The sequence below is a fragment of the Hippocampus bargibanti genome, linkage group LG14 (genome assembly GCF_051943395.1).
Source record: "Hippocampus bargibanti isolate YZ-2025 linkage group LG14, ASM5194339v1, whole genome shotgun sequence".
NCBI lineage: Eukaryota > Metazoa > Chordata > Actinopteri > Syngnathiformes > Syngnathidae > Hippocampus > Hippocampus bargibanti.
Window position 1 is genome coordinate 7,133,753 of NC_142747.1, and position 27,949 is coordinate 7,161,701.

The following is a 27,949-nucleotide window of genomic DNA, read 5'->3' on the forward strand; positions in this document are numbered from 1 at the left end:
TTCCACCTGCTTGCTGTCTCGCCGCATAACAATGCCATAACAAGAACATTCGCAACTTTGAAGGCTCTCGTCCACAATATGGCCGAGTTCGGGTTGCTAAAGCTAACTGTAGTCACATTTACTTCAAAGGCATTAATATACTGACATAAATAAAATAATAAAAATATCAGAATATTCATGACTCAACAAGAGATATTTTTAACATTCAAACTGTGTCATTTTCCAAATAAAAAAATGGCCACTACCTGATAAGTAGCCGAGCTTAGCTTAGCATTGATTCATTTTCCGAATTGCCTCATCCTTACAATGGTGTGTGTGTGTGTGTGTGTGTGAGTGTGTGTGTGTGTGTGTGTGTGTGTGTGTGTGTGTGTGTGTGTGTGTGTGTGTGTGTGTGTGTGTGTGTGTGTGTGTGTGTGTGCGTGTGTGTGTGTGTGTGTGTATAAGTGTATGTGTGTGGGAGGAGGGTTTTTTGCAGAAATAATGTTCTGTGCTGTTTCTCCCAAAATATACACGGCTTTCTGTAACCAGCAACAAAACCATCCCTTTCCTCTCCAATACGCTGCTGTCTACCAACACTTCCAATCCGCGCTACAACATCCCTTTCATCCCAAATCCCCTGAAGCCCAAACACAACCCAATAACACTGACACCACCACCACCACCACCACCAAACATGTTGGACATGGATGTAGTCAAATGGCATCTGTGTTTACTTACAAGCGACTTTTCTTCAAACTTGACGAGGAGTCCGGCGAACCTTCAACAACATCACTGAATTCAAAGGATCAAAGGCGTTCGGGTCAAGAGGGCTGCAGCATTTATAATAATAAAAACACTTCCTGCGTTGACACGTAATTGGATGGACACGTCTATCATAACCGGACGCGCAAACATGTCTCAAGGAGTCGTGCCTGAAATTGAACAGGAAGTCAGTCATTTTGGTTTGAAGCATAACCCAACATTTTAGGCCAATTCCAGGCCTCATGTTTCTAATAACGTTAGAAAGAAAATCAACCTTTGACAACAGTTTCACTGATCATCATAAAATTGGGTACACACATGTAACATTATAGAAAAAAAAAACCTTCAGAAATCATGTCTGAAACTGTAAAGTCAGCAATTTTAGTTTAAAGCAACCGTTTTGGGGGAAAATTCCAGGCTCTTTAAAGGTTTGGGGGGAAAAAATAATATAGCCCCTACCGCCTGTTTTACCATTTTTCATAAAATTGGATGGACACAATTTTATAATAATACATTATATTTATAAGTGCCATTCAAAACTGTCAAGGACATCATAATTCACCAAAATGCAGCACAAATCCGAAACAGATGTGACGCCAAATGTTTATCTGACGTTGAGTAAAAGTTTAATGCACAAATAATTTATCGAATTTGCTGTGAAAAATAAATGCATCACTGCTTGTAACTCTTCTAACAATATATTTTTTTAAGCATCGCTCACTTCTGCTACCGTTAGCATGACTCGATTTATAGAATTAGAGTATCCTGAGTAACAAATTGAAAATCAGAGTTTATATAGTAATAATACTGTGACGCACAGCTGCATTATGATAACTGGCAATGAGGCCAATGTGCCTTTTTGTTGCTTTGTTTTTTTTTCTTCACATATTTGACACCCTCCTTTCTAACGTCCAATTGCTTCTTTCTTCTTCCTTCCAGATTTACGCAAGCGTCCAAAAGTGGATGACAACTGCTGCGCCGACCTCTCGCACAAGGAGAGGCGTCCGTCCGACTCGCCGTCAGACTCGTGACGCTCCCAGGAAACGTCGCTGGAGAGTGCGCCGTTGAGGTCCGGCGAGGAGGATCCGCTGGCGTGTTCTGCTTCCTTATCGCTGACTAGTCCCTCCAGGTGGGCCTGGAAGGTGGCGGTCTGCTGTTCCAGGGACAGAAAACTCTCCTGGACCTTATCAAACTGTAATACAAGAAGATTCCTTTTTCAAAAAAGAATGAAGGAATCTAGATAGATGAACATGTTTTTGCTCCATTTTTCTACCTGCTCCATGTTGGATTGAAGCAGCATTTCTGGCCACACTGACTCACTATTGCAGCTTCTCAGTGTGGCGCCTGCATGGCTGTGACTCCATATCAAGTCCTAGAAGACAAGCCGGGACTGAGCTGGAAAAAGTGAGGAGAGACACAGTTCCTCAGGGCTGAGGAGATGATGTTTACCTGAAGGAGCTGTGTGTTGTCTTTCAGGAGTGTTTGGCAGTCATTGAGTTGCTTCCCGTGGTGGCTCAAGACTGCAAATAAGGTCTTTGCGGATACATGAAATGTCAATGTTAGGCTTCATAAAGTGGACATCACCCTATTCCAATCATAATAGGACACACGGAAGAGTCTCGCAAACTCATCCAGATGACATCCTCAACTGGTTTCCTGTCAGTCACGAGGTACATACAAATACATTACCTCAGCGTTCTGGTGAGTCAATCCCAAGTCTTCACGGTCTTGCTCGCCCTCTTTCGTGAGCGTTACTCCGGTGTGGAGCTCCTCCAGTTTGCTCCAGTGGAGCTCCACGCCCTCCTGCAACACTTTTACACAGGTCTCAAACTCAGCCTGGACCTGGAGCAACCTCTTCAGCGAGCTGCTCCTACAAACGGAGAGAAGCTTCTTGACTGAGAAGAAGAAGTCCAAGATGGCACCTGAGGAGGCAGCCGTCAGCAAGTGCTTCGATGAGCCTTGCCCTGTTTGTTTGTTGTTGTGTGTTTGTTGTTGTTGTTGTTTTGTTTTTGTTGTTTTTGTGTTTTCTTTTGTCATGAGTTGTTGTGCAGCATCAAAGTCAAAGTCAGCTTTATTATATTATTTATTATTATAGCATGTGGAACAGGTACTGATTGTTTTTCAGCAATTTTGGCCACAACATTGATCAAGGAAGAGACTCTGCTGAGCGGTTACGCCTTTACGGCAGCACGAATATGCCAGCATTGTTTTTGATTTGGAAGGGATGTCAGTGCCATTTGGCTGTCGTGGCTGGATAGCTCGAGGGTGAATGTGCTTTTTTCGTGCCTGTAATGGGCGGCATTTCACAGCGCTGCTTTGTACAGCGGAAAGGCCGATACTGTTGGACAGTCTGCAGCTGGATAGATGCATAGCTTGAGAAGCCCGTGGATGAGAAGAAAGGAGCGTCAGCGCACAGCGCCGATGCGTACGTGGAACTGTCACGGCTTGGAATTTAAGCGAATTTCCGTGGGACACCAGGTGTGAGACAATCTCTTTTCGTCAATGGATGCTACAGCTCCATGTTTGCTTTCAACATTTAGCTCGTAGCAGACGTGGACATTCCACCATGACGTCTCTGATCCACTGGTTAAAAGGACACCTCTCCTCTTTCATCTAGAACTGCTTCATACAACAAAGATGTTGCACAAAGTGCTTAAGATTGAATGAATGTTTGTGTCTTTTGTGTTGTGTCACATTATTTGTTATTTAGTTTTTTTTTTTTTTTTTTTTACTTCAAGATGGCGCCGCGAGAGTGGCTGCCTTTACAGCAGCTCCTGTATTTTGTTTTTCTACTTTTTCCTTTCGTCTTACTTTCATCACTTTGCTGCAGTGAAATGTAAATGTCTCCACTGTGACACTAATAAAGGCTCATCCAATCCCAGCACGCATGGCATTTTCTGACATCTAATTCCATATACTGTACTAATACTAATACTTTCCATACCCGTGAAGGAATCCTGCACTTACCTTTTCCGCAGGTAGCTTTGAATGAACGTCACTTTTTCAGTCAGTAAGCACTCCTGCTCCATGGACTGCAACCCAGGGTGAACACTACCAAGTATGTTCGACAGCAACTGCAACGAGGAGATTGAATGAGGCCCTGACATGTCATCTGAGAAACTAAAGACTCGCCTCCAGCGTGGAAAGGAGATCCTGCACATGAAGGGCACTCGGGTCTGACAGGGGCTCCTGGAGGATGCTCACTAGCAGGCTGTCGGCCAAGGCAAGACCCAGAGAACTCGGGACAGTTGAACTCGATGACCTGAAGACATCAGGTCACAGACAACATTTGGCGTTGGGAATCCTGGCATTTTCGATTCAATAAAATACAACAAAAAAGTAAAGTACAGTCATCACTTCTTTGTAGTAACATAAGAGTAGCAGTAATCCTCTGTTTATCGGAGTCAATAGAGACCAGACACACACACACACACACACACACACACACACACACACACACACACACACACTAAATGGAAATCAAGGATCAAGGCAACCATTTCAATCGACTGGTCCAACAGTAACACTCGTGATTAGACAGAGGGGACGCTGGGAGGGGCTGAGAAGATGCACAGCCAATCCACATGGCTGTAAATTATGGGATATTGTGCTGTCATTTGTCGATGTCAGCGCTGGGAATCAATCAAGCTATTGCCATGTACAAAACCTCTGAGTCATTTGGCATTTTTTTTCTGAACGTTTTTTTTAACTGAAATTAAAATCCGCGATAAGTGAATCGCAAAGTAGCGGGGGATCACTATACAGTAAAGTCTCGTTATATCGATATTCAAGGGAGTCCGAAAAAATATCGATATAACCGGGACTATCGATATATCCGACCCTGTTTGCATGTAATTTTCTCCGTGCGTGCATAGAAATAGTATCGATATAACCGGGACTATCGATATATCCGATATCGATATAACGAGACTTTACTGTATTTCTTTGCTGGGTTATTCGCTTCTTAGCAGTAACATAAGAGCAAAAGAAACAGTAATGCATCCCTTGATCAACAGAGGGCGGTAGATAACAGTCAATCACACGGGAAACCAAGAAGAGTGAGAATTTAGTGACGCAGTGAGTTCCAACATTGAGGAGTAAGCGATTTAAGAGTTTCATTTAGGGCAGTGGTCACAAAACTACGGCCCGCGGGCTGTATCCGGCCCATCAGCACATTTGGCCCAGTCCCCTGAACAATACCAGAGATGATATCAGATTTTTTTCCCATTTGGCCTCCAGAAAAATAAAAAATCCCTTTACAAGTCAAAGGTCGGTTTTCGATCATTATCTGAAAGATGCATATAATGCCGTAAGTCTGTCGGCGAGTACAATCACCAGACGCGGTGAAGAAATCGGGATTAATCACATCACAGAAGGGAAAAGTTATGTGGCCCTCACAGGAAAAAGTTTGGGGACCCCTGATTTCGAGCCTTTCCACCATTTTGTGGCATCGATGCAATTATTTAAGGGATGTCATCCGATTTTACAGGACTGCATCTGGAAAAGTGTGCTGAGTATACTGTATATAAACAATTATTTAAAAATACTTCCTCACCGCTCACTAGCCGTCAGTTTGCTTTGAATGACAACTTCCTCTCGTAACACTGGAGCAGGTTCGTGTGTCGAGGTCGACCTCAAGTAGCACAGAAGCGCATAGACGCAGCCCCCCAGAGACACCCACAATAGGCACAGCAGTCCCACTTGCGAAAACGCCTCTACTAACGACAGTGGCGTCCCCATGTGGCAAAAAGACCACAATGCAGCTGCTGGTAGGAACACGCAGCATCCTCTGCCGGATGAGATCTTCCACCTTGTCTTCGTCCACATCTGTGTGTTTGATGTGGTCTGCGGTGTCTGAAGATCAGGTGATGAATTCTTTGAGCTGCACACAGGTAAATGTTGACATTAAACATGGGATGAAATGTAAGGTACATGGTTGGATAGTAGCTCTTGTAAAAATGGCAATAATCGGCAGCTAGTATGCACCCCCCTTGTTGTAAAGTGAAATAATACTGGACAAAGTGCTGTAAAATATTACAAATGTTCAACCTGTAATTCTTTCGTTGTTGATAAAATAGAAGCCAAACGAAGTTCATTATTCTGCAATTCTTAGCCACCTCTTTCCATTCACACTGAGAAAATGTAGAGATAGACGGGGACTCACTATTTGGCAAGCGATAACGGCTGCATTCCATTTATAACTCGTGGCAAAACAAATAAGGGCACCACTGTTTGTCAAGCAAAACGAAACATACTTATTACAAACCATTAATTTGTTGATAGAGCGAGCATTGGCAATATAAAACGAAACACTGTAGTACTCCAACCAAGTGGTTCATTGATAGGTGCAAATAATCAAATCGCGATTCATAATTCTTGTCCTTCAAGTGGAATGTTTTTCTCATCAGAGATGTTTTATGACATCCGAAGTTGAGTGACATGAGCTCACCTGTGCGTCTTTTTCTCACACTTTTGGACAGGTTCTCCTCCTTCGCACCCCCCGCGAATGGCCCGGTCCAGGGCCCCTTCCGGCGAAGTTCTCGGACCAGGCCCCGACCCCCCATGACCTCCGACACCGCCGAACGTCAACTGAGGCATGTGCTGCGAGTTGACATGCTCCATGAAAATGAGGTGAAGAATTGGAGCCGCATGCCAATGCAGAGAGTCTTTCGATTTACCGGCCAAGCTGGTCGAACAGGTACTAACTGTGAGATTGATGGACATGCCCCACTTTTCAAAGTGATATCGCCACTCTCGGTTCTCTCTTAGCTACCTTCAATTAAAACAAAGTAGTCTGAGCTAAGATTTTTGAAACAATATTTTCATATGGTTTAACCGTGGACGCACTTTTAATTGGAAACATATTTTGAACAACTCCGAAAACTAATGCAAGTTAACAATTATTATTGATTACTGCGGGTATTGCGATTCAGTCGTGCCTTCCTTTTAAATGTAAACGTCTTTTGCAATCAGATTCATTTAACTCATTCACTGCCATTCCCGAATATATTTGGGAACTGAAAATATGACGTGGAACGCCATTCCTAAATTTGTTCGGGTTTTGTTTTTTCATGCTTGGGTGCTGATAAAGCGCTGGCCATGGCCTCTGGCAATGTTTTTTTTCTTTTCCACAAGGGGGCAGCTTTACGCATTTTTGCATGTTAGCACTTTGTTATAATGGAATTTGAGTGAAAATGAAATCAAACACTGGAACTGGAGTGGACACATTTTTGCACATCGCCTGGCAGTGAATGGGTTAATCATGAGAACCAAAATCAAGATGATTAAAATGTGAGTGATTGTCGTTTTACAAAAAAACTGTGTTTTGGCACTTTCTTGCGGAATCTCTAAGAATAGGAATCGTTATATTTAAAGGGTCATATATATATATATATATATATATATATATATATATATATATATATATATATATATATATATATATATATATATATATATATATCAATTTCCGTACCGCTTATTCCTCATTAGGGTCGCGGGGGTTGCTGGAGCCTATCTCAGCTGTCTTCGGGCAGTCAATCGCAGGGCACACAAAGACATACAACAGTCACTCTCACACTCACACCTAGGGACAATTTTGGAGTGGTCAATCTGCCTGCCATGCATGTTTTTGGAGTGTGGGAGGAAACCGGAGGACCCGGAGAAAACCCACGCAGGTCCGGGGAGAACATGCAAACTCCACACAGGGAGGACGGACCGGGACGCGAACCGGCGACCTCTGCACTGTGAAGCCAGTGTGCTAACCACTCGGCTACCGGGCCGCCCTATATATATATATATATATATATATATATATATATATATATATATATATATATATATATATATATATATATATATATATATATATTACCTTTTTGTTGGTCGTTGATGGCTTATGGAAGGAGAGTCACCTTCCATAAGGACTGTTGGTAACTTAACCTCTGGTGCAGTTCGGTCATCTGCTTCCGCCGAAGATCACTCCGCCAGCCGTAGTGGGTGTGTATTATGAAAATAGTGCTTATTATAAGGTTTAATTTTCAGAAATTTGACGTTTGTAAGACGAAAAGTTTGTAAGATAAGGTGTTTGTAAGTTGAGGTCTCACTGTATAGTAAAGTCTCGTTATATCGATATCGGTTATATCGATAGTACCGCTTATTACGATACTATTTTCATTTCCCTTGCACATTTCTAGTCTTTTTATGTATAATTAGTACCGTTTAGTACGATACCCGGTTATTACGATGATCCGGTTATTACGGTGCTTCTTTTCATCCCCCGCCGGCCATTTTGCTGTTTATATCGATACATCGGTCGCGCCATTGGTCGACTTGGTCACGTGAGTTTGTTACGTGACCAGCTCCCGTGTAGCAGAGCCATTTTCATTTTCAGACGCTAGCTCGTGTGTAGCAGACGAGATTGAAGTGTTTGTGTTAAAAGCAGAAGAAGATTGATGACTTTTTTAAATTGTATACATAATACAGTAAGATGTAAGCGTTGCAGTTTCCCTGTTGTGTTATGTACATGCCCACTGTACTGTATATGAATGCAATCGTTTTTTGCAACAATGATTCTTGTTTTGTCTGCTGAAGCGTGATGATTTTTAAAATTATTAACATTCCATACTGTGTATTAAAGGACAACCGATGTCACTTTTTATTCAAATGCAAAACACCAATAAAAATGACTTCACGCCAAGACGTCTTGCATTGCAGGTGAATCCAAACAATGGCTTCAGATTCGGATAATATGCTTTCTTATTACACATCCAGTTATGAATATGATTCAAAGACACTGTAGTTCTGAAGATGAAAGCATACATGTTTGCAATCATTAAAGAATTATATGTGCCATTTTGAGGCAATGTTGGGGGAACATCTCTCACCAAAAAAAAAGGCACATAATGGGAGCTCATGGCCAGCTCCGTTTCTTATATGGCGCTTGGCTTCCCTCTTTTGGCGGGTTTTGTTAATGCAGTTCGGCGCAGGATCGGATATGAATGCTGAGCGAAGCAGCAACTGACCTGAGAGATAACATCATGGTAAGAATGAATACTGGGCAACCAAGAAACCGATTACAACGGCTATGTGAAGTACCACCTGATAGTCTCATGGAAACTGTGAATGCAGCACTGAAAGCGATCCCGACCGGAACGATCACGGAAACCAATGAGCTGATATACACCTCAGCATCAGTGATCCTAGACATGCTTGGCTACAAGAGCAACCATGAGAGCCACGAGATTCATTACCCACCATGGAAAATATGGTTGGAGGCTAAGATTAAGACGGCTGAGAAAGATGTGAGTCAATTGACGGACACCCAGAGAGGTGTGAATAAAAGGCCAATACCCGAGAGGTACATGCAGATAACCATACCTGAAGCACTCGAAACTGCCAAAAAAAGGCTCCAGGCCGCGCCTAAAGAGGTACACGATAGAGAATGAGGCCAGAAGAATAAACAGGCTGTTCGCAACACAACCTGCGAAAGTGTATGCTCAGTGGCAGGGTTCTAACAGCAGAGCAGACCCTCCAAGGCTGGAAACTGAAAGATACTTGAAAGGCATATGGGCGAAGGAGGTCGCACATAACAGCAGTGCACAATGGCTGGTGACTCTGAAACAACAACCTCCCTGAACAGAATCCAGTTACCATCACAGCGGCAGACATACAAGAAAGAGTCTAAGGTATGAAAAACTGGACGGCACCAGGCTATGGTCCACACCGACTGGCTAAAGAAACTCACAGCACTCCACGAGCGCCAAGCAGCACAAATGAACCAGTTGCTGATGGATGGGACTCACCCAGGGTGGCTAACCGAAGGGCGAACAATCCTGATAATGAAGGATTCCTCAAAGGGTGCAGTTCCTTCCAACTATCGGCCAATAACCTGTCTCTCCACAACATGGAAGCTAATGTCAGGCATCATTGCGGCTAAGATAAGTGGACACATGGATCAATACATGAGCAAAGCACAGAAAGGCATTAGTAGAGATACTAGAGGTGCCAAACATCAGCTGCTGGTTGACAGAACCGTCGCACAAGACTGCAGGTCCCGACATACCAACCTGTGCACAGCCTAGATTCATTACAAGAAAGCATATGACTCGATGCCACACACATGAATCACTGAATGCTTGGAGTTGTATAAGGTCAACAGGACCGAGAGCCTTCGTTGCAAACTCGATGAGGATGTGGAAAACCACACTTGAAGTCAATGGCAAGCCACTAACGCAAGTGTCCATCAAATGTGGCATATACCACGGTGAGGCACTCTCCTCACTGTTGTTCTGCATGGGACTGTACCCCCTCAGCCAAATAATCGCCAAGACAGGCTCTGAATACCGCCTCAGAAATGTCTACATGGATGACATAAAGCTGTATGCTAAGAGCGAAAGGGACATAGACTCCCTGATCCACACAACCAGGACCCGGGCAATAAACAGCTATGCGCTGCCAGTGATCCAATACCCTGCAGGAATAATAAGGTGGCCAAAGGAAGAGATTCAGACCACGGATGTTAAGGCCTGAAAAACTCCACACCATGCATGGAGGGTCCCATCCCAAGTCAAGCACCCTGAGACTGTACACAAGCCGTAAGGAAGGAGACCGGGGACTAGTGAGTGTGAAAGCCAGCCACTGTCCAGGATGATACATCAAAGCTCAATGAATACATCAAAGAGAAGGCTCCAACGGATGATGCAAAGAGGCACCTGAGACAATCCAACACATAACTGCAGGGTGTAAGATGCTGGCAGGGAAAGCCTACATGGAGAGCCATAACCAGGTGGCTGGCAGTCTACCAAAACATCTGTGCGGAGTATGGACTGGAAACCCCAAGGTCAAAATGGGAAACACCTCCCAAGGTAGAGAATGACTGAGCAAGATGGTAATGGCCAACCAACCAAATATCGTGGTCATAGATAAGGGGAAAAGAAAGCTGTTGTCGTGGATGTAGCGGTCCCAAGTGATGGAAACATCAGAAAGAAGGAACATGAGAAACAGTAGCCAAAATGGAACTGTATAGTGCCACTTAGCAGTTTTTTTGACAACGATACTAGTGCAGCGTGTTCTACCGGAAACAAATTCCTTGTGTGTCCTACATACTTGGCAATAAAGATGATTCTGATTCTGATTCTGAGAAAATTGAGAAATAGCAAGGGCTCAGAGAGGAGCTGGAGAGAGCCTGGAAGGTAAAGGTAACAGTCGTGCCTGTGGTGGTCGGGGCACTCGGGGCAGTGACCCCCAAACTAGACGAGTGGTTGCAACAGATCCCGGGAACAACATCGGATATCTCAGTCCAGAAAAGTCCAGTGCTGGGAACAGCACGGATACTGCACAGAACCCTCAAGCTTCCTGGACCTAAGCTAAACTGGGGGACAGACACCACCCATGGTGGGTGAGACGAGGATTTTATATATATATATCAGTGGCTCTGCTTCCTCTACTACATTGCTCCGCTCATCTTTCGTGTATGATATTCATTGACAACAAGAATTGTTTTTTTTGTTTTATTTTGTTTCACATTTTTTTTTTAATTTTGTAGATTATTAAGTTTTTTGCTGTACACTGTGGAAACAATTTCTATAAAGCTCAGACTTGTGCACTATGGCTTGTAAATACTTTTAACCTAACAATGTGGATGAAAACCATCAATCACAACTGCGCCATTAAAGTGGAAGATTTTCATTTTCTGTCACAATGTCATTCACAAATAAATTAAATTCCGGGTTTCTTCAAACACAAAAAGGTTTTCTTTGCACTTGAGTGGGCCGTGATGAAAAAAATCATTTTGAGATTTTGTCGTTTGTTGACATCTAGCAGCATGTGGCACATGATGAACAAGAATATAACACTTGACAAACACATAAAACTGTGCTGGTCTTTATTTTGTCCTCTATTGTAAATTCAGCACTTCTTCATCTGTAATTAGTGTTCTTGCTTCAAAGCTCCCAATGGGCAGAATTTGTAGTGGAAGTAGATGAGAAACGAAGGGGGGGGGGGGCAAAGTTCAGAAGGTTTTAGGGTTTGGTGATGTGGACCTCGCTGCTGCCATTCCCATTGGTTGTGGTGGTGATGATGTACTGTGTGGTGGCTTGCTCCGAGTGTTCGCCAGGGTTTGGACTCGAGCTCATGGGACCTGAAGGTTTGGCTTCCAGCTCCGTTTGACCTTCAGAGATAACGTAGTGCGTCTGCGGTGACCAAGAAGAGAATCACATCCACTCGTGTGCACGTGCTTATTGTTCATCCGCAGTTATGACACCCTCTTTCAAGCTAAAAGATTTTGGGGCCGGGTTTGACCTGGACTCACCGTTTTCACCTGGTTGCTGTTGGCTCCAGTCACCGGCGTGGCAGCCTCAGCGATGACGTATTGAGCATGGGGCAGCGTCATCATTTGGATCTCGGAGGCTGCTTAAGTAGAAGTACATACACTTGTGTAAAATAAAACACTAACTAAAAAAGGGGGATCAGAGTAAAAGTACCGATCCCATTCCAGTACCAAAGTAAACAAAAAACTAGCAAAAAATACTCAAATGTACTTGAGTTGAAACATTTTTAAAGTATGAATTCTTCTAAACAAGGTGCAACATCTTACTTCTCTTAACCCGCTACTGCAGTAATTTAATAGTGCTGCCGTAGCAGAAGCGGGTCAGTGCTGAGATCCAATAGATCTCAATGATCATGCGTGCTGCAAGGTGGACTCACGGTAGCCTCTGTAGTTCCAGTTCCCTGGTATGTAAGCATGCTGAACTGCTCCCTGCTGCTGCTGTTGCTGATCCTGCTGCTGTTGTTGTTGTTGTTGTTGCTGTGGAGTTCCACTGCCCTCAAGTCCTTGGTTTTGAGCCAGCGTCACAGGGGTCAGCTGGGAAGGACTCTGCTCCTGATTGGTCTGTTGGGCATTGGGGCTGAGTGGCTGACCCGTTTCCACCTGGGGAGAGACGTGAGGGATGCTTACTCGAAAACAAGAAAGCTGTTGTTTCCCAACTTTTATCGAGCAAATGGACAAAAATTTCACGGGGAAATGTGCTGAAGTCCATTTAACATGGCTTTCACAAGTTTATCGTAAACGTAGACCCACTGATTTATTTCACACAGTGGTGGGTTGTCATGACCTTCTTCTCTGCTGGCCTAAAAATATTAGAATCACAGATGAATGTGAATTATATTTTGTCAATAAATTCTTATTAAATACATTGTACATTGTATTTCAGCTTCCTTTCATTGCTTTTCCCTTTTTCTGCTGCTTCCAGATGTGTGTTTTCATATTTAAGCATTTAACCAATCACATTTCAGCCATCATTTGTGACCAGGGTCAGAAATCTATTTGTCTGCTTTCACAATGAGGTCTGCAGGCCATGGAGCATAAAAATCAATGTCGATGAAACTGTTGCTCTAACCAATTAGATTTCGAGTTTGCAATCCAAGGCCTGCTGGAAGGTGCTGGAAAAGTCAGAGTTTTCTCAAACTATAATTGGCTAGTCACATGATTGGCAAGTCACTAGCCAATCATAGTATCACTAGTCGCTCAATGACAAGAGCATAATGGCCAAAGCTAGCACACTGTATCTGTAGCGAGATGCATAAGCAAATATATTGTTGTGTTGATTTAGTAGATGTATTGTCAACCCAATGTCTGAAGGAGGAGAAGAAATGGATTTGGTTGCAGATATACTGTTAAAGCCATTTTCAAGACGGATTTTTCAAGAATAGATGGACATTATTATGGTTGGATAGCTAGCAAAAATAGCAAATAATATTGCAATTTTAAGTGGTTATCATGAATCCACCCGTTCATAATAAAAATTCTAACAGTTTAATAACTGTATTTCTTAAAGGACAACTGACGTCACTTTTTTGTTTTTTAACTGACACCAGAAAAACGTTTTATAGCATCTAAAATACCCAAAACACACAGTATGATATTTTTAGTCAAATGCAAAACACCAATAAAAATGACTTAAGGTGTCCAAAATTTGCAAAAAATTGAGCTGCCAGTTGGGCATTTTCGGAAAGTCCCGCCCCCAGTTCGTGACGTCACGGCAAGACGTCTTGCATTGCTGGAAAATCAAAACAATGGCTTCAGATTCGGAGAATATGCTTTCTTGTTCCACATCCAGTGATGAATATGATTCAAATAGTTCTGAAGAGGAAAGCATACATGTTTGCAATCGATAAGAATTTATTTGTGCCATTTTGGCAACATTGGGGGACAATCTCTCACCCAAAAAAAGAGGCACAAAATGGCGACCTCCTGTGGCCACCTCCGTTTCCACAGGCTGATAAATTCCTTGTATGGCGCTTGGACGCCCTCTTCTGTCCTTCTGGCGGCTTTTGGGTGCAACACGAGGTCCCCAGACCAAACAGGTACAGCAAAATACATTGACGTGAAGGAAGGACCGCTACAATGCGTCATTTCTACGGTAAAGGGCGGTACTTTAGTGATGTCACGTACGGACTCGTCACCAACTCAAAAACAAGACTTCCTGAATATTCAGCACGAGTCTTAAAACGTAATATATAGCTATATGCGGTGGAATCTTTGTAAAATACGCTCAGTAGAAGTCGTTTGAAGCCATTTTACAAATTATGGACACAACTTGTCCAGAGACGTCGGTTGTCCTTTAAGTTTCTTCAAGTTATTTCCAGGTCAACGTCACCCTCTAGTGGACGTGGAGTAATATCACACCACACTCCCAGCTGATTGATTCACACGTAGCACAATTGAAGGCCTGGGAGTGACATGCACGGCCCGTGAATGATTTCACAAATTGCGATGCACAGAAGTGAGGGCTAATACTGTACCTGACTGACAACTTGCCCGGAGGCCGTGGGCTCGGCGACCTGGATGTGCTGCACCTGGATGGACTGCTGGCTGTAGCCATGCGGGTCGTGCAGTTGGCCCACGTCCACCGTCTGCTGCTGCGAGTGCGTGGAAGAAGCCTGGGGAAAACATAAATATGAGGAACATGAGGAACATGAGGTCCTCACTCGCTGCTGAGTGATTTAAAGCGGTGAGTGATTTAACATGTGAAGCGAATGCAAAATTGCAGCCTCTGTGCTTTTCTCTGAACAACAAAAAAATAATGTCAAATTCATTTCCAACCTTATACACCTCCCACGAGGTTAAATTTAGCTCCTCCACGACATTTCAAATTTCAAAAATGATCGTTCTTACCGGCGCCACCTGGACCACCTGCAGCTGAATGTGCTGCGGCTGGGACAGGGTGCTTCCAGCCTGGGACACGGGGATGTACTGGATCCTCTGGTAGTCTCCCTGTGGTGTCCTGTAGTCGGTCGTTAGCGTTTGGGAGAGCTCCGTCATGGCCTGCGTTAATAGGTCAGTGGTCTGCGGACAAAAAAATGTCGCCGGGTTGTCAATGTTTCAAGTGCTTTTTCACATTTTCTGACAGCGAGGGGGATAGCTTACCACAACAGCCTCGGCGGTGGCACCGTCGGCACTGATGACGGCGGGTGTGCTGCTGATGACGGCGGTCGCCAGGGGAGCTTGAATGGTGTTGACGAGCTGAGCAAACTCTGGATGCTTCTTCCGGATGTGCTGCACCATTTTAGTCTGAGAGTGCAAGAGAGAGAAAGACGCACAAAATAGAGTCCTACCTTGAGATACAAGCGACAAGACTTGGATGTTATTTTTCGAAACTTCTGCATGAACTCATGAGCGCTGCACGGCGGCACTAAAACCCATTTTCAATAAAAAAAAGCAGCAGTTATAGACAGCAACTATTTTTTTCCAACGGTCTTCAAACTGTTTGATGCCGCATTTAATTTTGAAAAATACAACAAACATAAGAAGGGGAAATCTGTGTGGGGCTGATAGGCTTAAAATGGGAAATGCTAATAAGATGCTACTAGTTAGCATCAACATTTTGATTCATCAACAAACGTAGACAGACAATATAAACACATTGACGGTGATGTATTCTTAATCCTCTGTAGAAAGAAATGTTGATTACAAAAACATACTGTGGAGTCAGAGAAAAGGAATTCTTCTTCCTTTGTGTCTGTGGTAAACAATACTGCCCCCGATGGGCAAAACAGGCACACAAGAAGCATCTCCACACTGAATTGGATTATAACTCAAGTTGCATTGTCGTAATTTGCAGATCTATGAATCAAAATGGGATTGATTCCGAAATGACACATTTATGACACGGCTCCTTCCCTCACCGGCTCACCTTGCTGCTGTATTGCTTGGCGCAGTGCGGGCAACAGACGGGCGCGAAGGCGATGGTGCCGGCTAGCTGCGTGTGCGTTGTCAGCATGGGGTCGGGCTCGCCGGGAGCGGCCGGTCGCAGCTTGCGGATGCTGGGCGGCAGCTCCGCTCCTGGGTGGTTCTTCAGGATATGCGACTTCCTCTTGCTGGCGCTCTTATATACCTAACGGACAAGAGGATTGTGATCATGATTGCTTTGTTTAGATCGTAGCTTGAAAAGCTCACGGAAAGAGTCCTTTGGGGACGTTCCACCGAATTATAGCAAGACAACATTGGCTCAAGCTAACCGGAAGCTTTATGAGGACTAGCGCAATCAAAAAGAGATGCACGAAGCGTGCTTGTCAGGCCACCTTGTCGCAATACTGGCAGAAGTAGTCCCTGTTGGGCTTGATGATGGGCAGCGTCAACTCGGGAACGTCGTTAACGCGCATCTCGGGGTGCCGTTTGGATAAATGATTGACCTGCGAGGACAAATCATCAACATATTTTTCGACTCTCATCTGATTGACAGGTGACGTCGGGCTTCCTGGGCTCACCAGCATTCCTCTGCGTCTGAATCCCATCATGCACAGTCTGCATTTGAACATGAAGCTCTCAAAGTCATTGGTGGGCGTCTTCATTTTGTGGCTTTTGGAGCGCTGGATGCGTTCGGCTTTTTTGGCCTCACGTTCAGGATTGTGCATTCGTTGCATGTGCTCACGCAGCTTATCTTTCCTCTGGACAAAAACACATCGTTTTCGAATCATACAGGGTCCATCAAACCTTTTCTTTTAATTTAATTTCGCTATCATATTCTTGCTCTAGTAGGCATCCCACATTCCTTTTATGGGTAATTATTATTATTTTCAATGATACAACCATAGTTCCTGTGCAAATGATGTTACGGACAACCAACCTACTGCAGGCGTATTGATGCAGATGATGTTTTTATCATTATTATCAGAATCAGAATCATCTTTATTGCCATGTATGTAGAACACACAAGGAATTTGTTTCCGGTAGAACACGCTGCACTAGTATCGTTGTCAAAAAAACTGCTAAGTGGCACTATACAGTTCCATTTTGGCTACTGTTGTTGGTAGTTCATTTGTTGCTCTACACAGAGTAAATAAATACAGTGAAACCTCAGCTTACGAACACCTTACCTTACGAACTTTTCGGTTTACGAACGTCAAATTAATGAAAATTAAACCTTTAAATACGCACTACTTTTCGCGATAACACACCCACCACGGCTGGCGGAGTGATCTTCGGATCTGGTGGAGTGATCTTCGGATCTTTGGCGGAAGCACACGACCGAACAGCGCTCCAGCCGGCGCACCTTTCCACACCCCCTCTCTCTGAATTCACACGTCGATCGCCTCCGAGAAGCTTTTTGTAGATAATTTTACTATTAGGAAATGACTGCAAGATGATCCTCGAATAATCACCGTCGAGGAGAAGAAGGAGATCATTAAGAAACACGAAGGAGGTGTGCGTCAAATGTGCACACCGCGGCTGTCATGTGAATCTCAGCCTGACACATCTCTCACGCTGTGTGTCACTTCCCTGAGAGTAACTTTCTACGACCATTCTACAAATAAAGACCCCGGTACCGTTCACTATTGCTACCATCGTTCGTCTGAAAGCTTTACACAAAGGCGTTATTTCGTCGATGCTTTCACGTGACTAATGACACCGAAATTGTCACGTGCGAGTTGACAGCTGAGGCGGGGCCATCGCTCGCGACCTCTGCCAGCCGAAGAAGACACTTCAATTTCATTTCATTTCAACGAGTCGCTGTCACCTCACCAGTGACATAATTACGACACTTGTGCTGGCAAATCCAACAGTTTGCTTTGCCGGAGGTGATTGTTAGCCGCGATTGCTTTGAAGTTTGGTGCTTTCCGGGATCACGAATGTGCGTAGTGTGCCTGTTGATCCCCTCATCACCGATACTGGGACATTTCAACAAGTCGCTATCACCTCACTAGTAAAATGATTACGACGCCTTGCTGTGTCTTGTGCTGGCAAGTTCAAGAGTTTGCTTTGCCGGTGGTGATTGTTAGCAACGATGGCGCAAGTCTGTTGCTTTCCGGGATCGCGAATGTGCTGGACGGATCGCCCCGCCCGCCTTCTTTTGTCGCGTTTTATTCCGCGTCCGTGGAATCATCGGACTCGCGCCTTTTGTTGTAATAAAATCTCTGCCAGCACCTACGGGACTTGAAGTCGATGCAGATGACATCGAGGAGCTTGTTGCTGACCATAATGAGGTCCTCAACAGAGGATTTGATTTGCCTTCAAGAGGACAAGCAGAAGCAGGCCATTCAGGAGTTGATGTGCTGGCTTTTATTGAACAGTTCCATCCAGAAAAGGCTATGAGAATCATCAACATGATGAATGATAATGTGATGCCTCAGTTTCGTAAGATCTTACAAGTCAGAAAGCAACAGGTGTCAATTAAGAGCCATCAACGACCATCACAAATGTAAATAAAGTGACTTTATTATACAGTGCAGTGTATTTCTTTCATTACAATACAATAGCACATTTATTATACATAGAATAACGTATGTTGTGTGTAGTTTTAAGGCTTATTTATTTGAAAATTATATTTTATGGAGACCTGGGAACGGATTATTCTCATTTTAATGGTTTCCTATAGGAAATTAATTTTTGGTATACACACTTTTCGCCTTACACATGTAAGCCAAGGTCTCACTGTCTAGTGATCCCTCACTACTTCACGGTTCACCTATGGCAGGATTTTTTAAGGGAAAAAAATTGTTCAGGAAAAAAAATGCAGAATGACTCAGAGGTTGTATACAAAGTTGTAGCTTGATTGGTTCCCAGCACTGACGTCACCCAATGACAGCACGATATCTCATGGTTTACGGTCATGTGGATTGGCTGTGCATCTTCTTAGCCCCGCCCAGCACCCACTATCTATGTTATTATTATGTAACTCTACGTCGCGGATTTTCGTCTCTGGTCCCCATTAACCGCGAAAAACAAGGGATTACTGTAAATGAATATTAAAAAAATACCATTTAACATATCTTACACAACACCTGACAATTTTAAAATCCATTTAGCTTGCTTCTAGCCCCCCTCAAAAAAGGTTGATTGTGAAGCACAATAAGAATCTAACTAAAATGTGTCCATTCTGTATCTCAGCAAAAAAGTATTGTTCAGTATTGTACTTTTACTGTCCCGTTTTTTTATTGTTTAACAAAACCATTGATACTGTTCCCTGGGTTTAACATTAAACAATTATCTGCAAATATATACATTTTTCAGAGCCTGGATTATGTAAACTGGATCAAAGGATTCAATCTTCCTGCACGGCGGCCTCACCTTGAACTGCTTGCCGCACGTGGAGCACAGGAAGTCCCTGCGGTCGGAGTGCCGTAGCATGTGCAAGCGTAGTTTGTCGGGGCGGCAGAAAGCCTTGTCACAGTTGGGGCACTGGAAGATTTTCTCTGAATGGAAGCAGCGGATGTGCTTCTTCACCTAGTAGGGGGGAAAAAGTGGGAAAAGTCCATAATTTGTAAAATCGCTTCAAATGACTTCTACTGAGCGTATTTTAATAAGATTCCACCGCATATAGCTATATTTTACGTTTTAAGACTCGCACGGAATATTTCGGAAGTCTTGTTTTTGAGTTGGTGACGAGTCCTCACCCTATGTCACTGAAGGAACGCCCCTGACTGAAAAAAGGACACATTGTAGCAGTCCTTCCATCACGTCAATGCATTTTGCTGTACTTTGGTCTGAAAACATCATGTAGGACCAAAAAGAGGCAGAAGAGGGCGACAAAGCTCCATGTAAGGAATCCTTACACGGCTTTGTCGCCATGTTCTGCCTTTTTTGGGTGCGACATTTCCCACTCCCGATGCCTCAAAATGACACGGAATAAATTCTTTAATCGATTGCAAACATGTATGCTTTCTTCTTCAGAACTATTTGAATCATATTCATAACTGGATGAGTAACAAGAAAGCATATTCTCTAAATCTGAAGCCATTGTTTTGATTCACTAGCAAGGCAAGACGTCTTGCTGTGACACCACGAACATGGGGGCGGGACCTCTCAAACTGGCCACTTCCGGTTTCAAATTGAAGTACTTTTTAGACACTTTAAGTCATTTTTATTGCTGTTTTGCATTTGACTAAAAATATCATACTGCGTGTTTTGGGTATTTCAAATGCTATAAAACGTTTTTCTGATGTCAGTTGGGAAACAAAAAAGTGACGTTGGTTGTCCTTTAATTGAATAAACAGAAAAAAATAATAGTAATAATAATAGTAATAATAACAACAATATACTACTAATAATAATAATCATCATCATCATTATCGTAATAATAATAATACAAAATAATTTAAAAAGTAGCAGTAAGTTTCTATACGTTTGCATTTGGTTAAATCACATAATAATAATAATCATAGTTTGTTGTTTTATGTAGTTTTTTTTTTTTTACTTCAAGATGGTGTCGCAAGACAGCAGCTCCTGTATTTTGTTTTTCTACTTCTTCATTTCCTTCCCTCTTCCGTTCATCACTTTGCTGCTGTGAAATGTGAATCCCTCCGGTGTGAAACAAATAAAGGCTAATCTAATCGAATAATAAATAAGTATCAGTAAATTTCTCCAGTTTTGCATTTGTTTAAACCACATGAAGCCTGGAACTTCTCTTGCATCTGGCAAAATGCTCACTGAACCGAAGTTGCCACGAGATACATCGAGTTGTTGCACGCCGGAATTTGCCAACCTGGAGGAAGTCGGGAAAAGTCTTCTTGCAGGACGGGCAGGTGAAGGTGCCGTCAACGGCGTGCATCTCGATGTGGTCCCTGAGCGCGTCAAGCCTTTCAAAGGTCTCAGTGCAGAGCAGACATGAGTACGAGCGGTTCTCGGTGTGCACCAGCAGGTGGTCATCAAGTGCTGTGTCCGTTGCAAAGGTTTTGCTGCACAGGTGGCACGGGAAGACAAAGGTGTCGCGGCCGTGCACGCGCAGGTGCTGCTCCAGCTTGTCTTTGTCACGGAAGGCCTTGTCGCAGTGTTTGCACTTGAAGGGACGTAAGCTCTTGCGGATGAAGTGATGCTGCAGTGCTGTGTTCTTAAAATACACACAGGGTGAGGCTGGTGATTTTGTTGGAAAATGAATTAAAATGCAAAATGCGGGAAAATTTGGTTTTTAAAATGTTTTGAATTTGTTTTATTCATTTATTTTTTTAATACAAAAATGCAAAAAACATAATTTAAAGTTAGCATCAATCAAGAAAACATGGCTCGGCCGCATTTTTTGAACAGTAAAAAATGGAAATTGGGAATTCAATTTTAAATACATGATGACATGTTTGTATATAATGTAACATCAAATATAGGAAAAGTGTCAAAATGTTGTAATTGAAGCCTTATTTTCAAGATATTTCAAATTTAAATATACAGCATATAATATTTGATTTTCCTATGGATACTTCTCCAATTTAAGGTGATGCAAACGTAATGACGTGAACCACACAAGTCAGCCTCCTTTTCTGCCTTCGAATTGGCTAAAACGCATATGTGAGAGAAGTCATGGAGGGCCGCGCCTACCTGTACATCCGTCTTTGAATGTGGCCAGCATTAAGAAGAGAAAACAGTGTTAAAAAGCAAACGCACTCTGTCACAAACTAAAGTCTTTGCGTCTCACCCGCATCTTTTTCAGGCGTCGCACATCTGGAGAGGAGAGCTGAGCGTCTGTCTGATCGTTCTGTGCGGGCTCCCCCAAAGTTGCGGGCGGCGCGTCCATGGAGGAAGGCTGGGGGGCCGAGGGTTCCACCACCGAGGAAACAGTTTGACTATCTGTCTCGGTGTCCGGCTCAGACACGGTCATCTCCACACCGTTGTGAGGCGCCACCGTCGGCTCGTCCAGTGGTTGCGCTTCGGCCAGTTCCAGCATCTCCTGAGAAATTGGAAAAGTCAAACGGAAGTGGAACCTTCAAAAAATAATGTTCGTTATAAACAAGCTACTTACCGTCATCTTTTCCGTTTCGTCTTCAACCGGCATGTCCAAGCGGATGAATTTGGGCGGCCGCCTCGGCCTCCTTCCTGTCCCAAATCGCTTCCTGCCCCTGGCTCGGCCACGCCCCCTTGACCTGGAAGTGGATGACGACAAGAAAGAACGACGAGGAAAAAAACATGACATTTGGAATCAAAAAAGGCCATGCGAAATGAAAGCAAACGGTACCTGGTAACAGAGTAGATCATGTTGTCGTGCAGATTGAGATGCTGCTGAAGTTGTTCCGAGCTCACGAAACGCCGGCTGCACTCGAAACACGGCCAGTTCTTCTCTTGCTCCCGCAGAACTGTAGGATGGACACATCAAAAAAAAAAGCTCCTCGCGACATATGAGTGTTGATTCGACACGACAGCTCACCTTTTCTCTCTTCTTCTGTCACACTGTGAAGCTTCTGATTGACAAACTCTGCGTACGAGGCCGCATACCACACCTGCAAAAGCATCACAAACACAAAAATAAAGTTCAGACTACCTGCCATGAAGTTTGAAGTTGACCTCATCCAGGGTATAGCGCAGCGTGCACCTTGAGCTCCTGTTTGGGCTCGATGTTCTTGATAGTGGTGTAAAAGATCTCGGCGCCATATTGGTACGCCACCAGGTTCTGCTCCAGGTGGCTCTGGGCGGGCCGCACAAACATCATCCAGTTGCAGCTGTCCTCGTCAGACAGGTCCAGCCACGTGTCCTCGGATTTCTCGCTGTCTTTTTGGGTGTCCAGCATGCAAAGCTGTGACCGCCACGGTAAGACATAATGACTATGAATGTATCAACTGAAGAAGCACAGTAACTGTTTGTAGTACAGTACAAAACTCCAATGCAATAAAGCAAACAACAATTTGTTTTTGTTACGATATAGTAAATAAAATTGTTCTGTGATTGGCTGGCAAAAGACAGCTCACTTTCAGGTGAATGTAGTTGTCTTGCAGCTCGCTTTGGGGTACCAGAGGGCCTTCCACCGGGCCGAACTGTGTGCGCTTGGGGATGCGCCTCTTGGAGAAGACCCCGCTCACGAAGCGGTCGATGTAGAGGATCAGAGGGAGGCTGGCGCGGGCCCGGGACATCACTGGGCGGTTGGGGATAGGATGAAGGGGCCCATGATTCAGACACTCTGAGGTGTTGGTGTTGTTGCACTCCTCACACCCTGCGGGGGAGGGAGGTCATCAATGACATTTTTTTGTTACAATCCACTTCCTTTCACTTTTTAGTGGTCACGTTGAGAAATATAGAATCCAGGACGCACAGAGGTGGTGAGGGTTGAAGCGCTGACGAGGTTCCCAGTCATCGATATCTGAATCTTCGTCATCGTTGTCTTCATCAGACTCGTCCGTGGTGTCCATGGCGCCGAGTGGGCTGGATGGGGGGTCCGCCATGTCGGCAAGAGAGGCTAGAGAGTTGGATACTGACAGTTGCTCCTGTGTGAATCCAAAATAAAGTTGTTGTCAAGACTGCGGTCTCAAATTTATGTCTTCTCAATGTCAGTCACTCTTTGGCCTGTATATGGAAAAAACCTATACTTTATACCTAATTTAGAATGGCATTATTTTTGTAAATTGTATCTCAGTAATTTAAAATAAATAAACAAACAAATAAATAAAGTAATCCCTAGTTTATCGTGGTTAATGCGGACCGGCCACGATGCCGCCCTACATGTATTGATAAATTTACATGTGTATGAGTACAAAAAAGATTTATAAGTCAAAATTTAGTGGAACACAATACAGGGATAAAGAAGCACAGTAACTGTTTGTAGTACAGTACAAAACTCCAATGCAATAAAGCAAACAGTCAACTATCAACATACAGTATAATATTTACAGATACAACTCTGTGTCTTTGTATGGATGGATGGATGGATGGATTTTTATTAGTCTCGCAGTGGAGAAATTTTCTTTTCACAGCAGCAAAGTGTGAAAAGAATGAAAGTAGAAAAACTAAATACATGGGCTGCTGGAAAGGCAGCCACTCGCGCGGCGCCGTCATGAAGTCAAAAGAACAAAAAAAAAACTAAATAAATAATATGACAACACAAAGACACAGAGAGTCATTCATTCTTAAGCACTTTCTGTATTGTCATATTATTTGTTATTTAGGTTTTTTTTTTAACTTTGTCGTACTTCAGGTTGAGTGAACACTAGCGCGTGTGGCTGCCGCTGCTCACCTGCAGAAAAAATATCCTGTGACTGTAAAGTGTCCTTGAGAGTTTTAAAAGGCGCTTCTAAATTAAATGTATTATTATTATTATTATACACGAGTCGTCTTTCTTGATGTAATGCACCATAGATTCATTGATGTTGTAATGGCGTGCTACAGTGGCCGAACTTTTGCCTTCCCTCAGTTTGTCAAGTAATTTTACTTTTTCACTCACTGTGATCATTTTCTCTTCTTTTGCGGTTTGCTGGATAATTTTGAAGGAGCCATTGTAGGGGGGGCGTATTAAGTGGGAATGAAAATATGAGAATATGTACAGTACGTAACCTGAACTAATGCGATGTGAGAACAGGAGCAGGGATAAGCATTCATGTAGGTTGAATGCTGACCAGTATTTTCGTCTCTCGGCTAATCAGCTTCGACCTGAGTCAGCACGAAAATAAATGAAAAAAGAAAAACCAGAGTTGACAGTGCAACATCACATGAATGTCAACAAAGTCTTCTTCTTTTCCTTTCGGCTTTTCCCTTCAAGGGGTCACCACAGCAAATCAGTGTCCTCAATCTTTAGTGGTTTGATCCGCAGCTTTGTTTTGGCCAAGCTTTTACGTCGGATGCCCTTCCTGACACAACCCTCTGTATTTATCCGGACCTGGGACCGGCTCAAGAAGACTTATGTCGCTTTGTGGCTACAGAACAAGCAACTCACTCAGTAAAAGGCACCCAAACACAAAATGGTAATCGGCACAGCAACATTCAAGAATGTCAACAAAGTCAAGACGATTAATGTACAGTGAACAAAGTGATGAAAATTTTGTTTACATTAATCGTCGACTCATTGTCAGGTGTGGCCAAATGAATGTCGATGTTTTTGATTACTGAACTAATGTTCGGTTTTGTGCATTTACAGCTCAGTAATGCCTCAAAATGGATGAATATATTAAAAAATAACAATAGTAAATCTAATGAATGCTGTATGCTGCTCTCTTTAACCCACTGTTGTTTTAGAGTACTGTACTACAGTGACTTTCGCTGTCATTTGCGGCCATTTTTTTAGGTTGGAATAAAATCCGTGATGCATCAAGAGCCGCGATAATAGAAACCGCAAAGTAGCAAGGGATTACAGTACATTAAATAAATACATACATTAAATAAACACACATACAATAAAAAAATAAATAAGTTATGAGATAAAAAGTGATCCTTCACCTGAGAGGCCGGTTCTAATGTGGCCTGCGGTGCATCGGCCACATTGCTGAGGACGTGAAGACTGGCAGCGTTCATGTTTTGGCTACTTGGCAGCAACACCGCCACCTTCGGAAGGACAGAGGTTTACTTGAAGATTGCACTAAAACCAGGGTAAAATAAATAACTGAGTGACCATCCATGGGCACCTGCTGAGTCGTGCCGTCTTGCTGGATGTACGCAACTTGAGGTTGATCTGCAAACACGGCCTATGAGGAAAATCAACATTCGCATAGTTTGTTGCATTTTTTCTTTTACAACAAGAATCATTGACAGAAAATTAGTTTGCGGTTCGAGAAACCCACTTTGACAACTTCTTCTCTCGATAAAATGGCACAAGACCCTCCCAAGCCCCCCCAAAAAATAGGAGTGATTTTAAAAACAAGCCGCTCTTTACTTGGGTTCCATCGGCAGGGTGAATGTAGACCAGCGTGTGCTCGGCCGACTCCACCGAGGTGTACGAGCTGCCGTCGGCTGTGTAGACCACCTGCTGCTGCTGTGCGTGCTCTGCCTGATCGCCACCGTCTCCGCTGTACACTATCTGGGCCACTGCGCCACCTTCAAAATGAACCTGCAACATCAATCAAAACAAGACAACCACCAGCATATCTCATTACCCAAATTCAAACGTGACTGCGGAATCTGACTACATGTTGGAGTGAAATTATGTTTCAATATTTAAAATAGTTATTATGAGTGAGAACAAGCCATAAAGGCAAATTATTTGGATTGGATTAGCCTTTATTAGTCTCGCAATGGAGAAATTTACATTACACAGCAGCAAAGTTATGAAAGGAAGAGAAAAGTAAAGCAGGAAAGAAGGAAAGTAACTGTGCGTGTCAAATTCAACCAATGACTGATTCAACAGTTTTATGTGATTCTTTCTACCTGTGTGGCTTCAGTTGAATCTGTGTTGGTGGACTGAGTCCACGCTGTGGGAGGCTCTGGCTTTGTTTCCATGGCAACACAGCTATCCGGCCTCTTGGTGGTCGCTGTCAACACAGTATGCTTGAAATGACCATGGGCACTTTTATTGTCAATGAATGGCCCACATACAACAAAACTGTCATGCAACAAGTTTTTTGTTTTCAAAACTAAACAAGACTAAACTGTGTAGTGGCTTCATGTTCAACTGAAGAGCCCCAAAGTTTATACTTAGTGGATTTGTGATTATGACACAAGATAATTTCCTTTTGAATAGAACAACGCTACAAATAGTTAAAATCTATAAAAAGATTGTACGGGTACTCTCCAGTAATTGACTTTGCTGAATAAACATCCCATCAGACTGTCGAAGTGTACCCAAAAAAGTGTCAAACTGCATGTGTGCATAAGCGTAAAATATAGAAACCCTAAATCGATGCTGGACAATGAAAACGGTTATGATTTTTGATAGAAATAAATAGATTTCATTTTAAAAACAATGATTTGGCGAATTTACACTAGTTTAACAAACCAAAAACAAGCGGCAACGTGCTCCATCTCGCACACACACACGCGCGCGCAGAGCGTTGACCCTGCACACTTGAAGCGGGGGTAAAGCACATTCATGTCGGCTAAGGTTTGCCGGCAAGGCCGTCGTAGGAGCCGCTGCCCCAATTCAAATACGTGTGGAAACACAAGCAGCTCCGCGTGAGGATAAAAATACGAAGTCGTTGGCAGATGTATCAATTAAACTAATCTAATCGATGAACGATGTTTACCCCCCGCTTTAACCCGACAAGTTGTCGGTCCCAACCGGACCATACCACAAATTTGAACTTAGTACAATCGCAAGCGTGCGGTGTTAGCATTTCAGCTTTATAGTGTTACTAGGAGGCCGACATGTGGGGAACGAATAACATGTCCTTCCCCGCGTCGTCGACTAACTGTGGTATTGTTAACCAGACGTGACATAAAGTTGTAAATAAATGCCTTCTTTCATTCGACCCACCCGTCCCCCATGCTCGTTTGTCGAGCCCAGCCCTTGAAGGCGAGTGGGGAACAAGGAAGACGGGCTCCATTTTGGGTGGGACTACCACCGTCGGGGGATATGGACGAAGAGCCTACTAGCGACAAAAATCATCTTTCACAACGCTTTCGCTCCTAAAAACAAACGAACGTTTACTGGTTGTAACATGAATTATACTTTCGATTCGACCACGCTTCTCGGTGTTGGAAATCTCTCTTTCAAGACGTTTTGTGGGAAAAAGACAGGCTGTTCTTACCTCAGAATGGTAGCTGCAGCGATGGTCGTATTGCATATATTAACATAATCTGCCCGGCAACAGGCGACTCCTCCGTTTTTGATAGGTGGACATTTTCCCATCAGCTACTGTGACCTGATACAATTTTGAAACTCATCACATAAACTGCAGAAATATTTAAAATGTGCATATGTATTTTTAAAATAACACGTTGAGCAGTGTCAAAATGTATAATCTATGTGCTTTAATCGCAGCCTCAACAGTTTGTGTATTTGGTTTTGTAAAATGAAAAGTTGTGTGACTTCTCTTACTCGTTAACCAATATAAAAAATATATTTGATTCTTCAAAATAATTTCAGAGAAA

General features: G+C 43.4%; 2 protein-coding genes across 7 annotated transcripts; both read right to left on the reverse strand.

Annotated features, from left to right (window-relative positions):
• Positions 1 to 779: 779 nt before the first annotated feature.
• On the reverse strand, positions 780 to 6,377 carry LOC148888120 (uncharacterized). The gene is made up of 8 exons (XM_089014501.1): positions 6,191 to 6,377; positions 5,297 to 5,623; positions 3,874 to 4,003; positions 3,709 to 3,815; positions 2,431 to 2,611; positions 2,191 to 2,274; positions 2,015 to 2,113; positions 780 to 1,933 (listed from the first exon to the last, which is right to left on the reverse strand). The coding sequence occupies exons 1-8, from the start codon at positions 6,361 to 6,363 to the stop codon at positions 1,646 to 1,648; spliced, it is 1,389 nt and encodes a 462-aa protein (XP_088870627.1). The 5' UTR covers positions 6,364 to 6,377; the 3' UTR covers positions 780 to 1,645.
• A 4,861-nt stretch (positions 6,378 to 11,238) lies between these two features.
• Positions 11,239 to 27,922, reverse strand: prdm10 (PR domain containing 10). Of its 6 annotated transcripts, none has more exons than XM_089014171.1 (23): positions 27,607 to 27,922; positions 26,288 to 26,391; positions 25,797 to 25,970; positions 25,549 to 25,608; positions 25,364 to 25,468; positions 23,250 to 23,421; positions 22,909 to 23,150; positions 22,536 to 22,736; positions 22,371 to 22,443; positions 22,182 to 22,299; positions 21,969 to 22,089; positions 21,645 to 21,896; positions 20,724 to 21,068; positions 19,310 to 19,465; positions 16,510 to 16,689; positions 16,324 to 16,434; positions 15,936 to 16,136; positions 15,170 to 15,313; positions 14,918 to 15,088; positions 14,545 to 14,682; positions 12,448 to 12,670; positions 12,053 to 12,153; positions 11,239 to 11,933 (listed from the first exon to the last, which is right to left on the reverse strand). In XM_089014171.1, exons 2-23 carry the CDS (start codon positions 26,357 to 26,359, stop codon positions 11,763 to 11,765), a joined length of 3,531 nt encoding a protein of 1,176 aa, XP_088870297.1. In that variant the 5' UTR covers positions 26,360 to 26,391; positions 27,607 to 27,922; the 3' UTR covers positions 11,239 to 11,762. The 6 variants fall into 6 exon arrangements, with proteins under 6 accessions (XP_088870297.1, XP_088870301.1, XP_088870300.1 ...); XM_089014175.1 differs by lacking the exon at positions 27,607 to 27,922 and adding an exon at positions 26,856 to 27,596 and having other exon boundaries at positions 11,239 to 11,911; positions 12,053 to 12,150; XM_089014174.1 differs by lacking the exon at positions 27,607 to 27,922 and adding an exon at positions 26,856 to 27,596 and having other exon boundaries at positions 11,239 to 11,911.
• Positions 27,923 to 27,949: the final 27 nt, after the last annotated feature.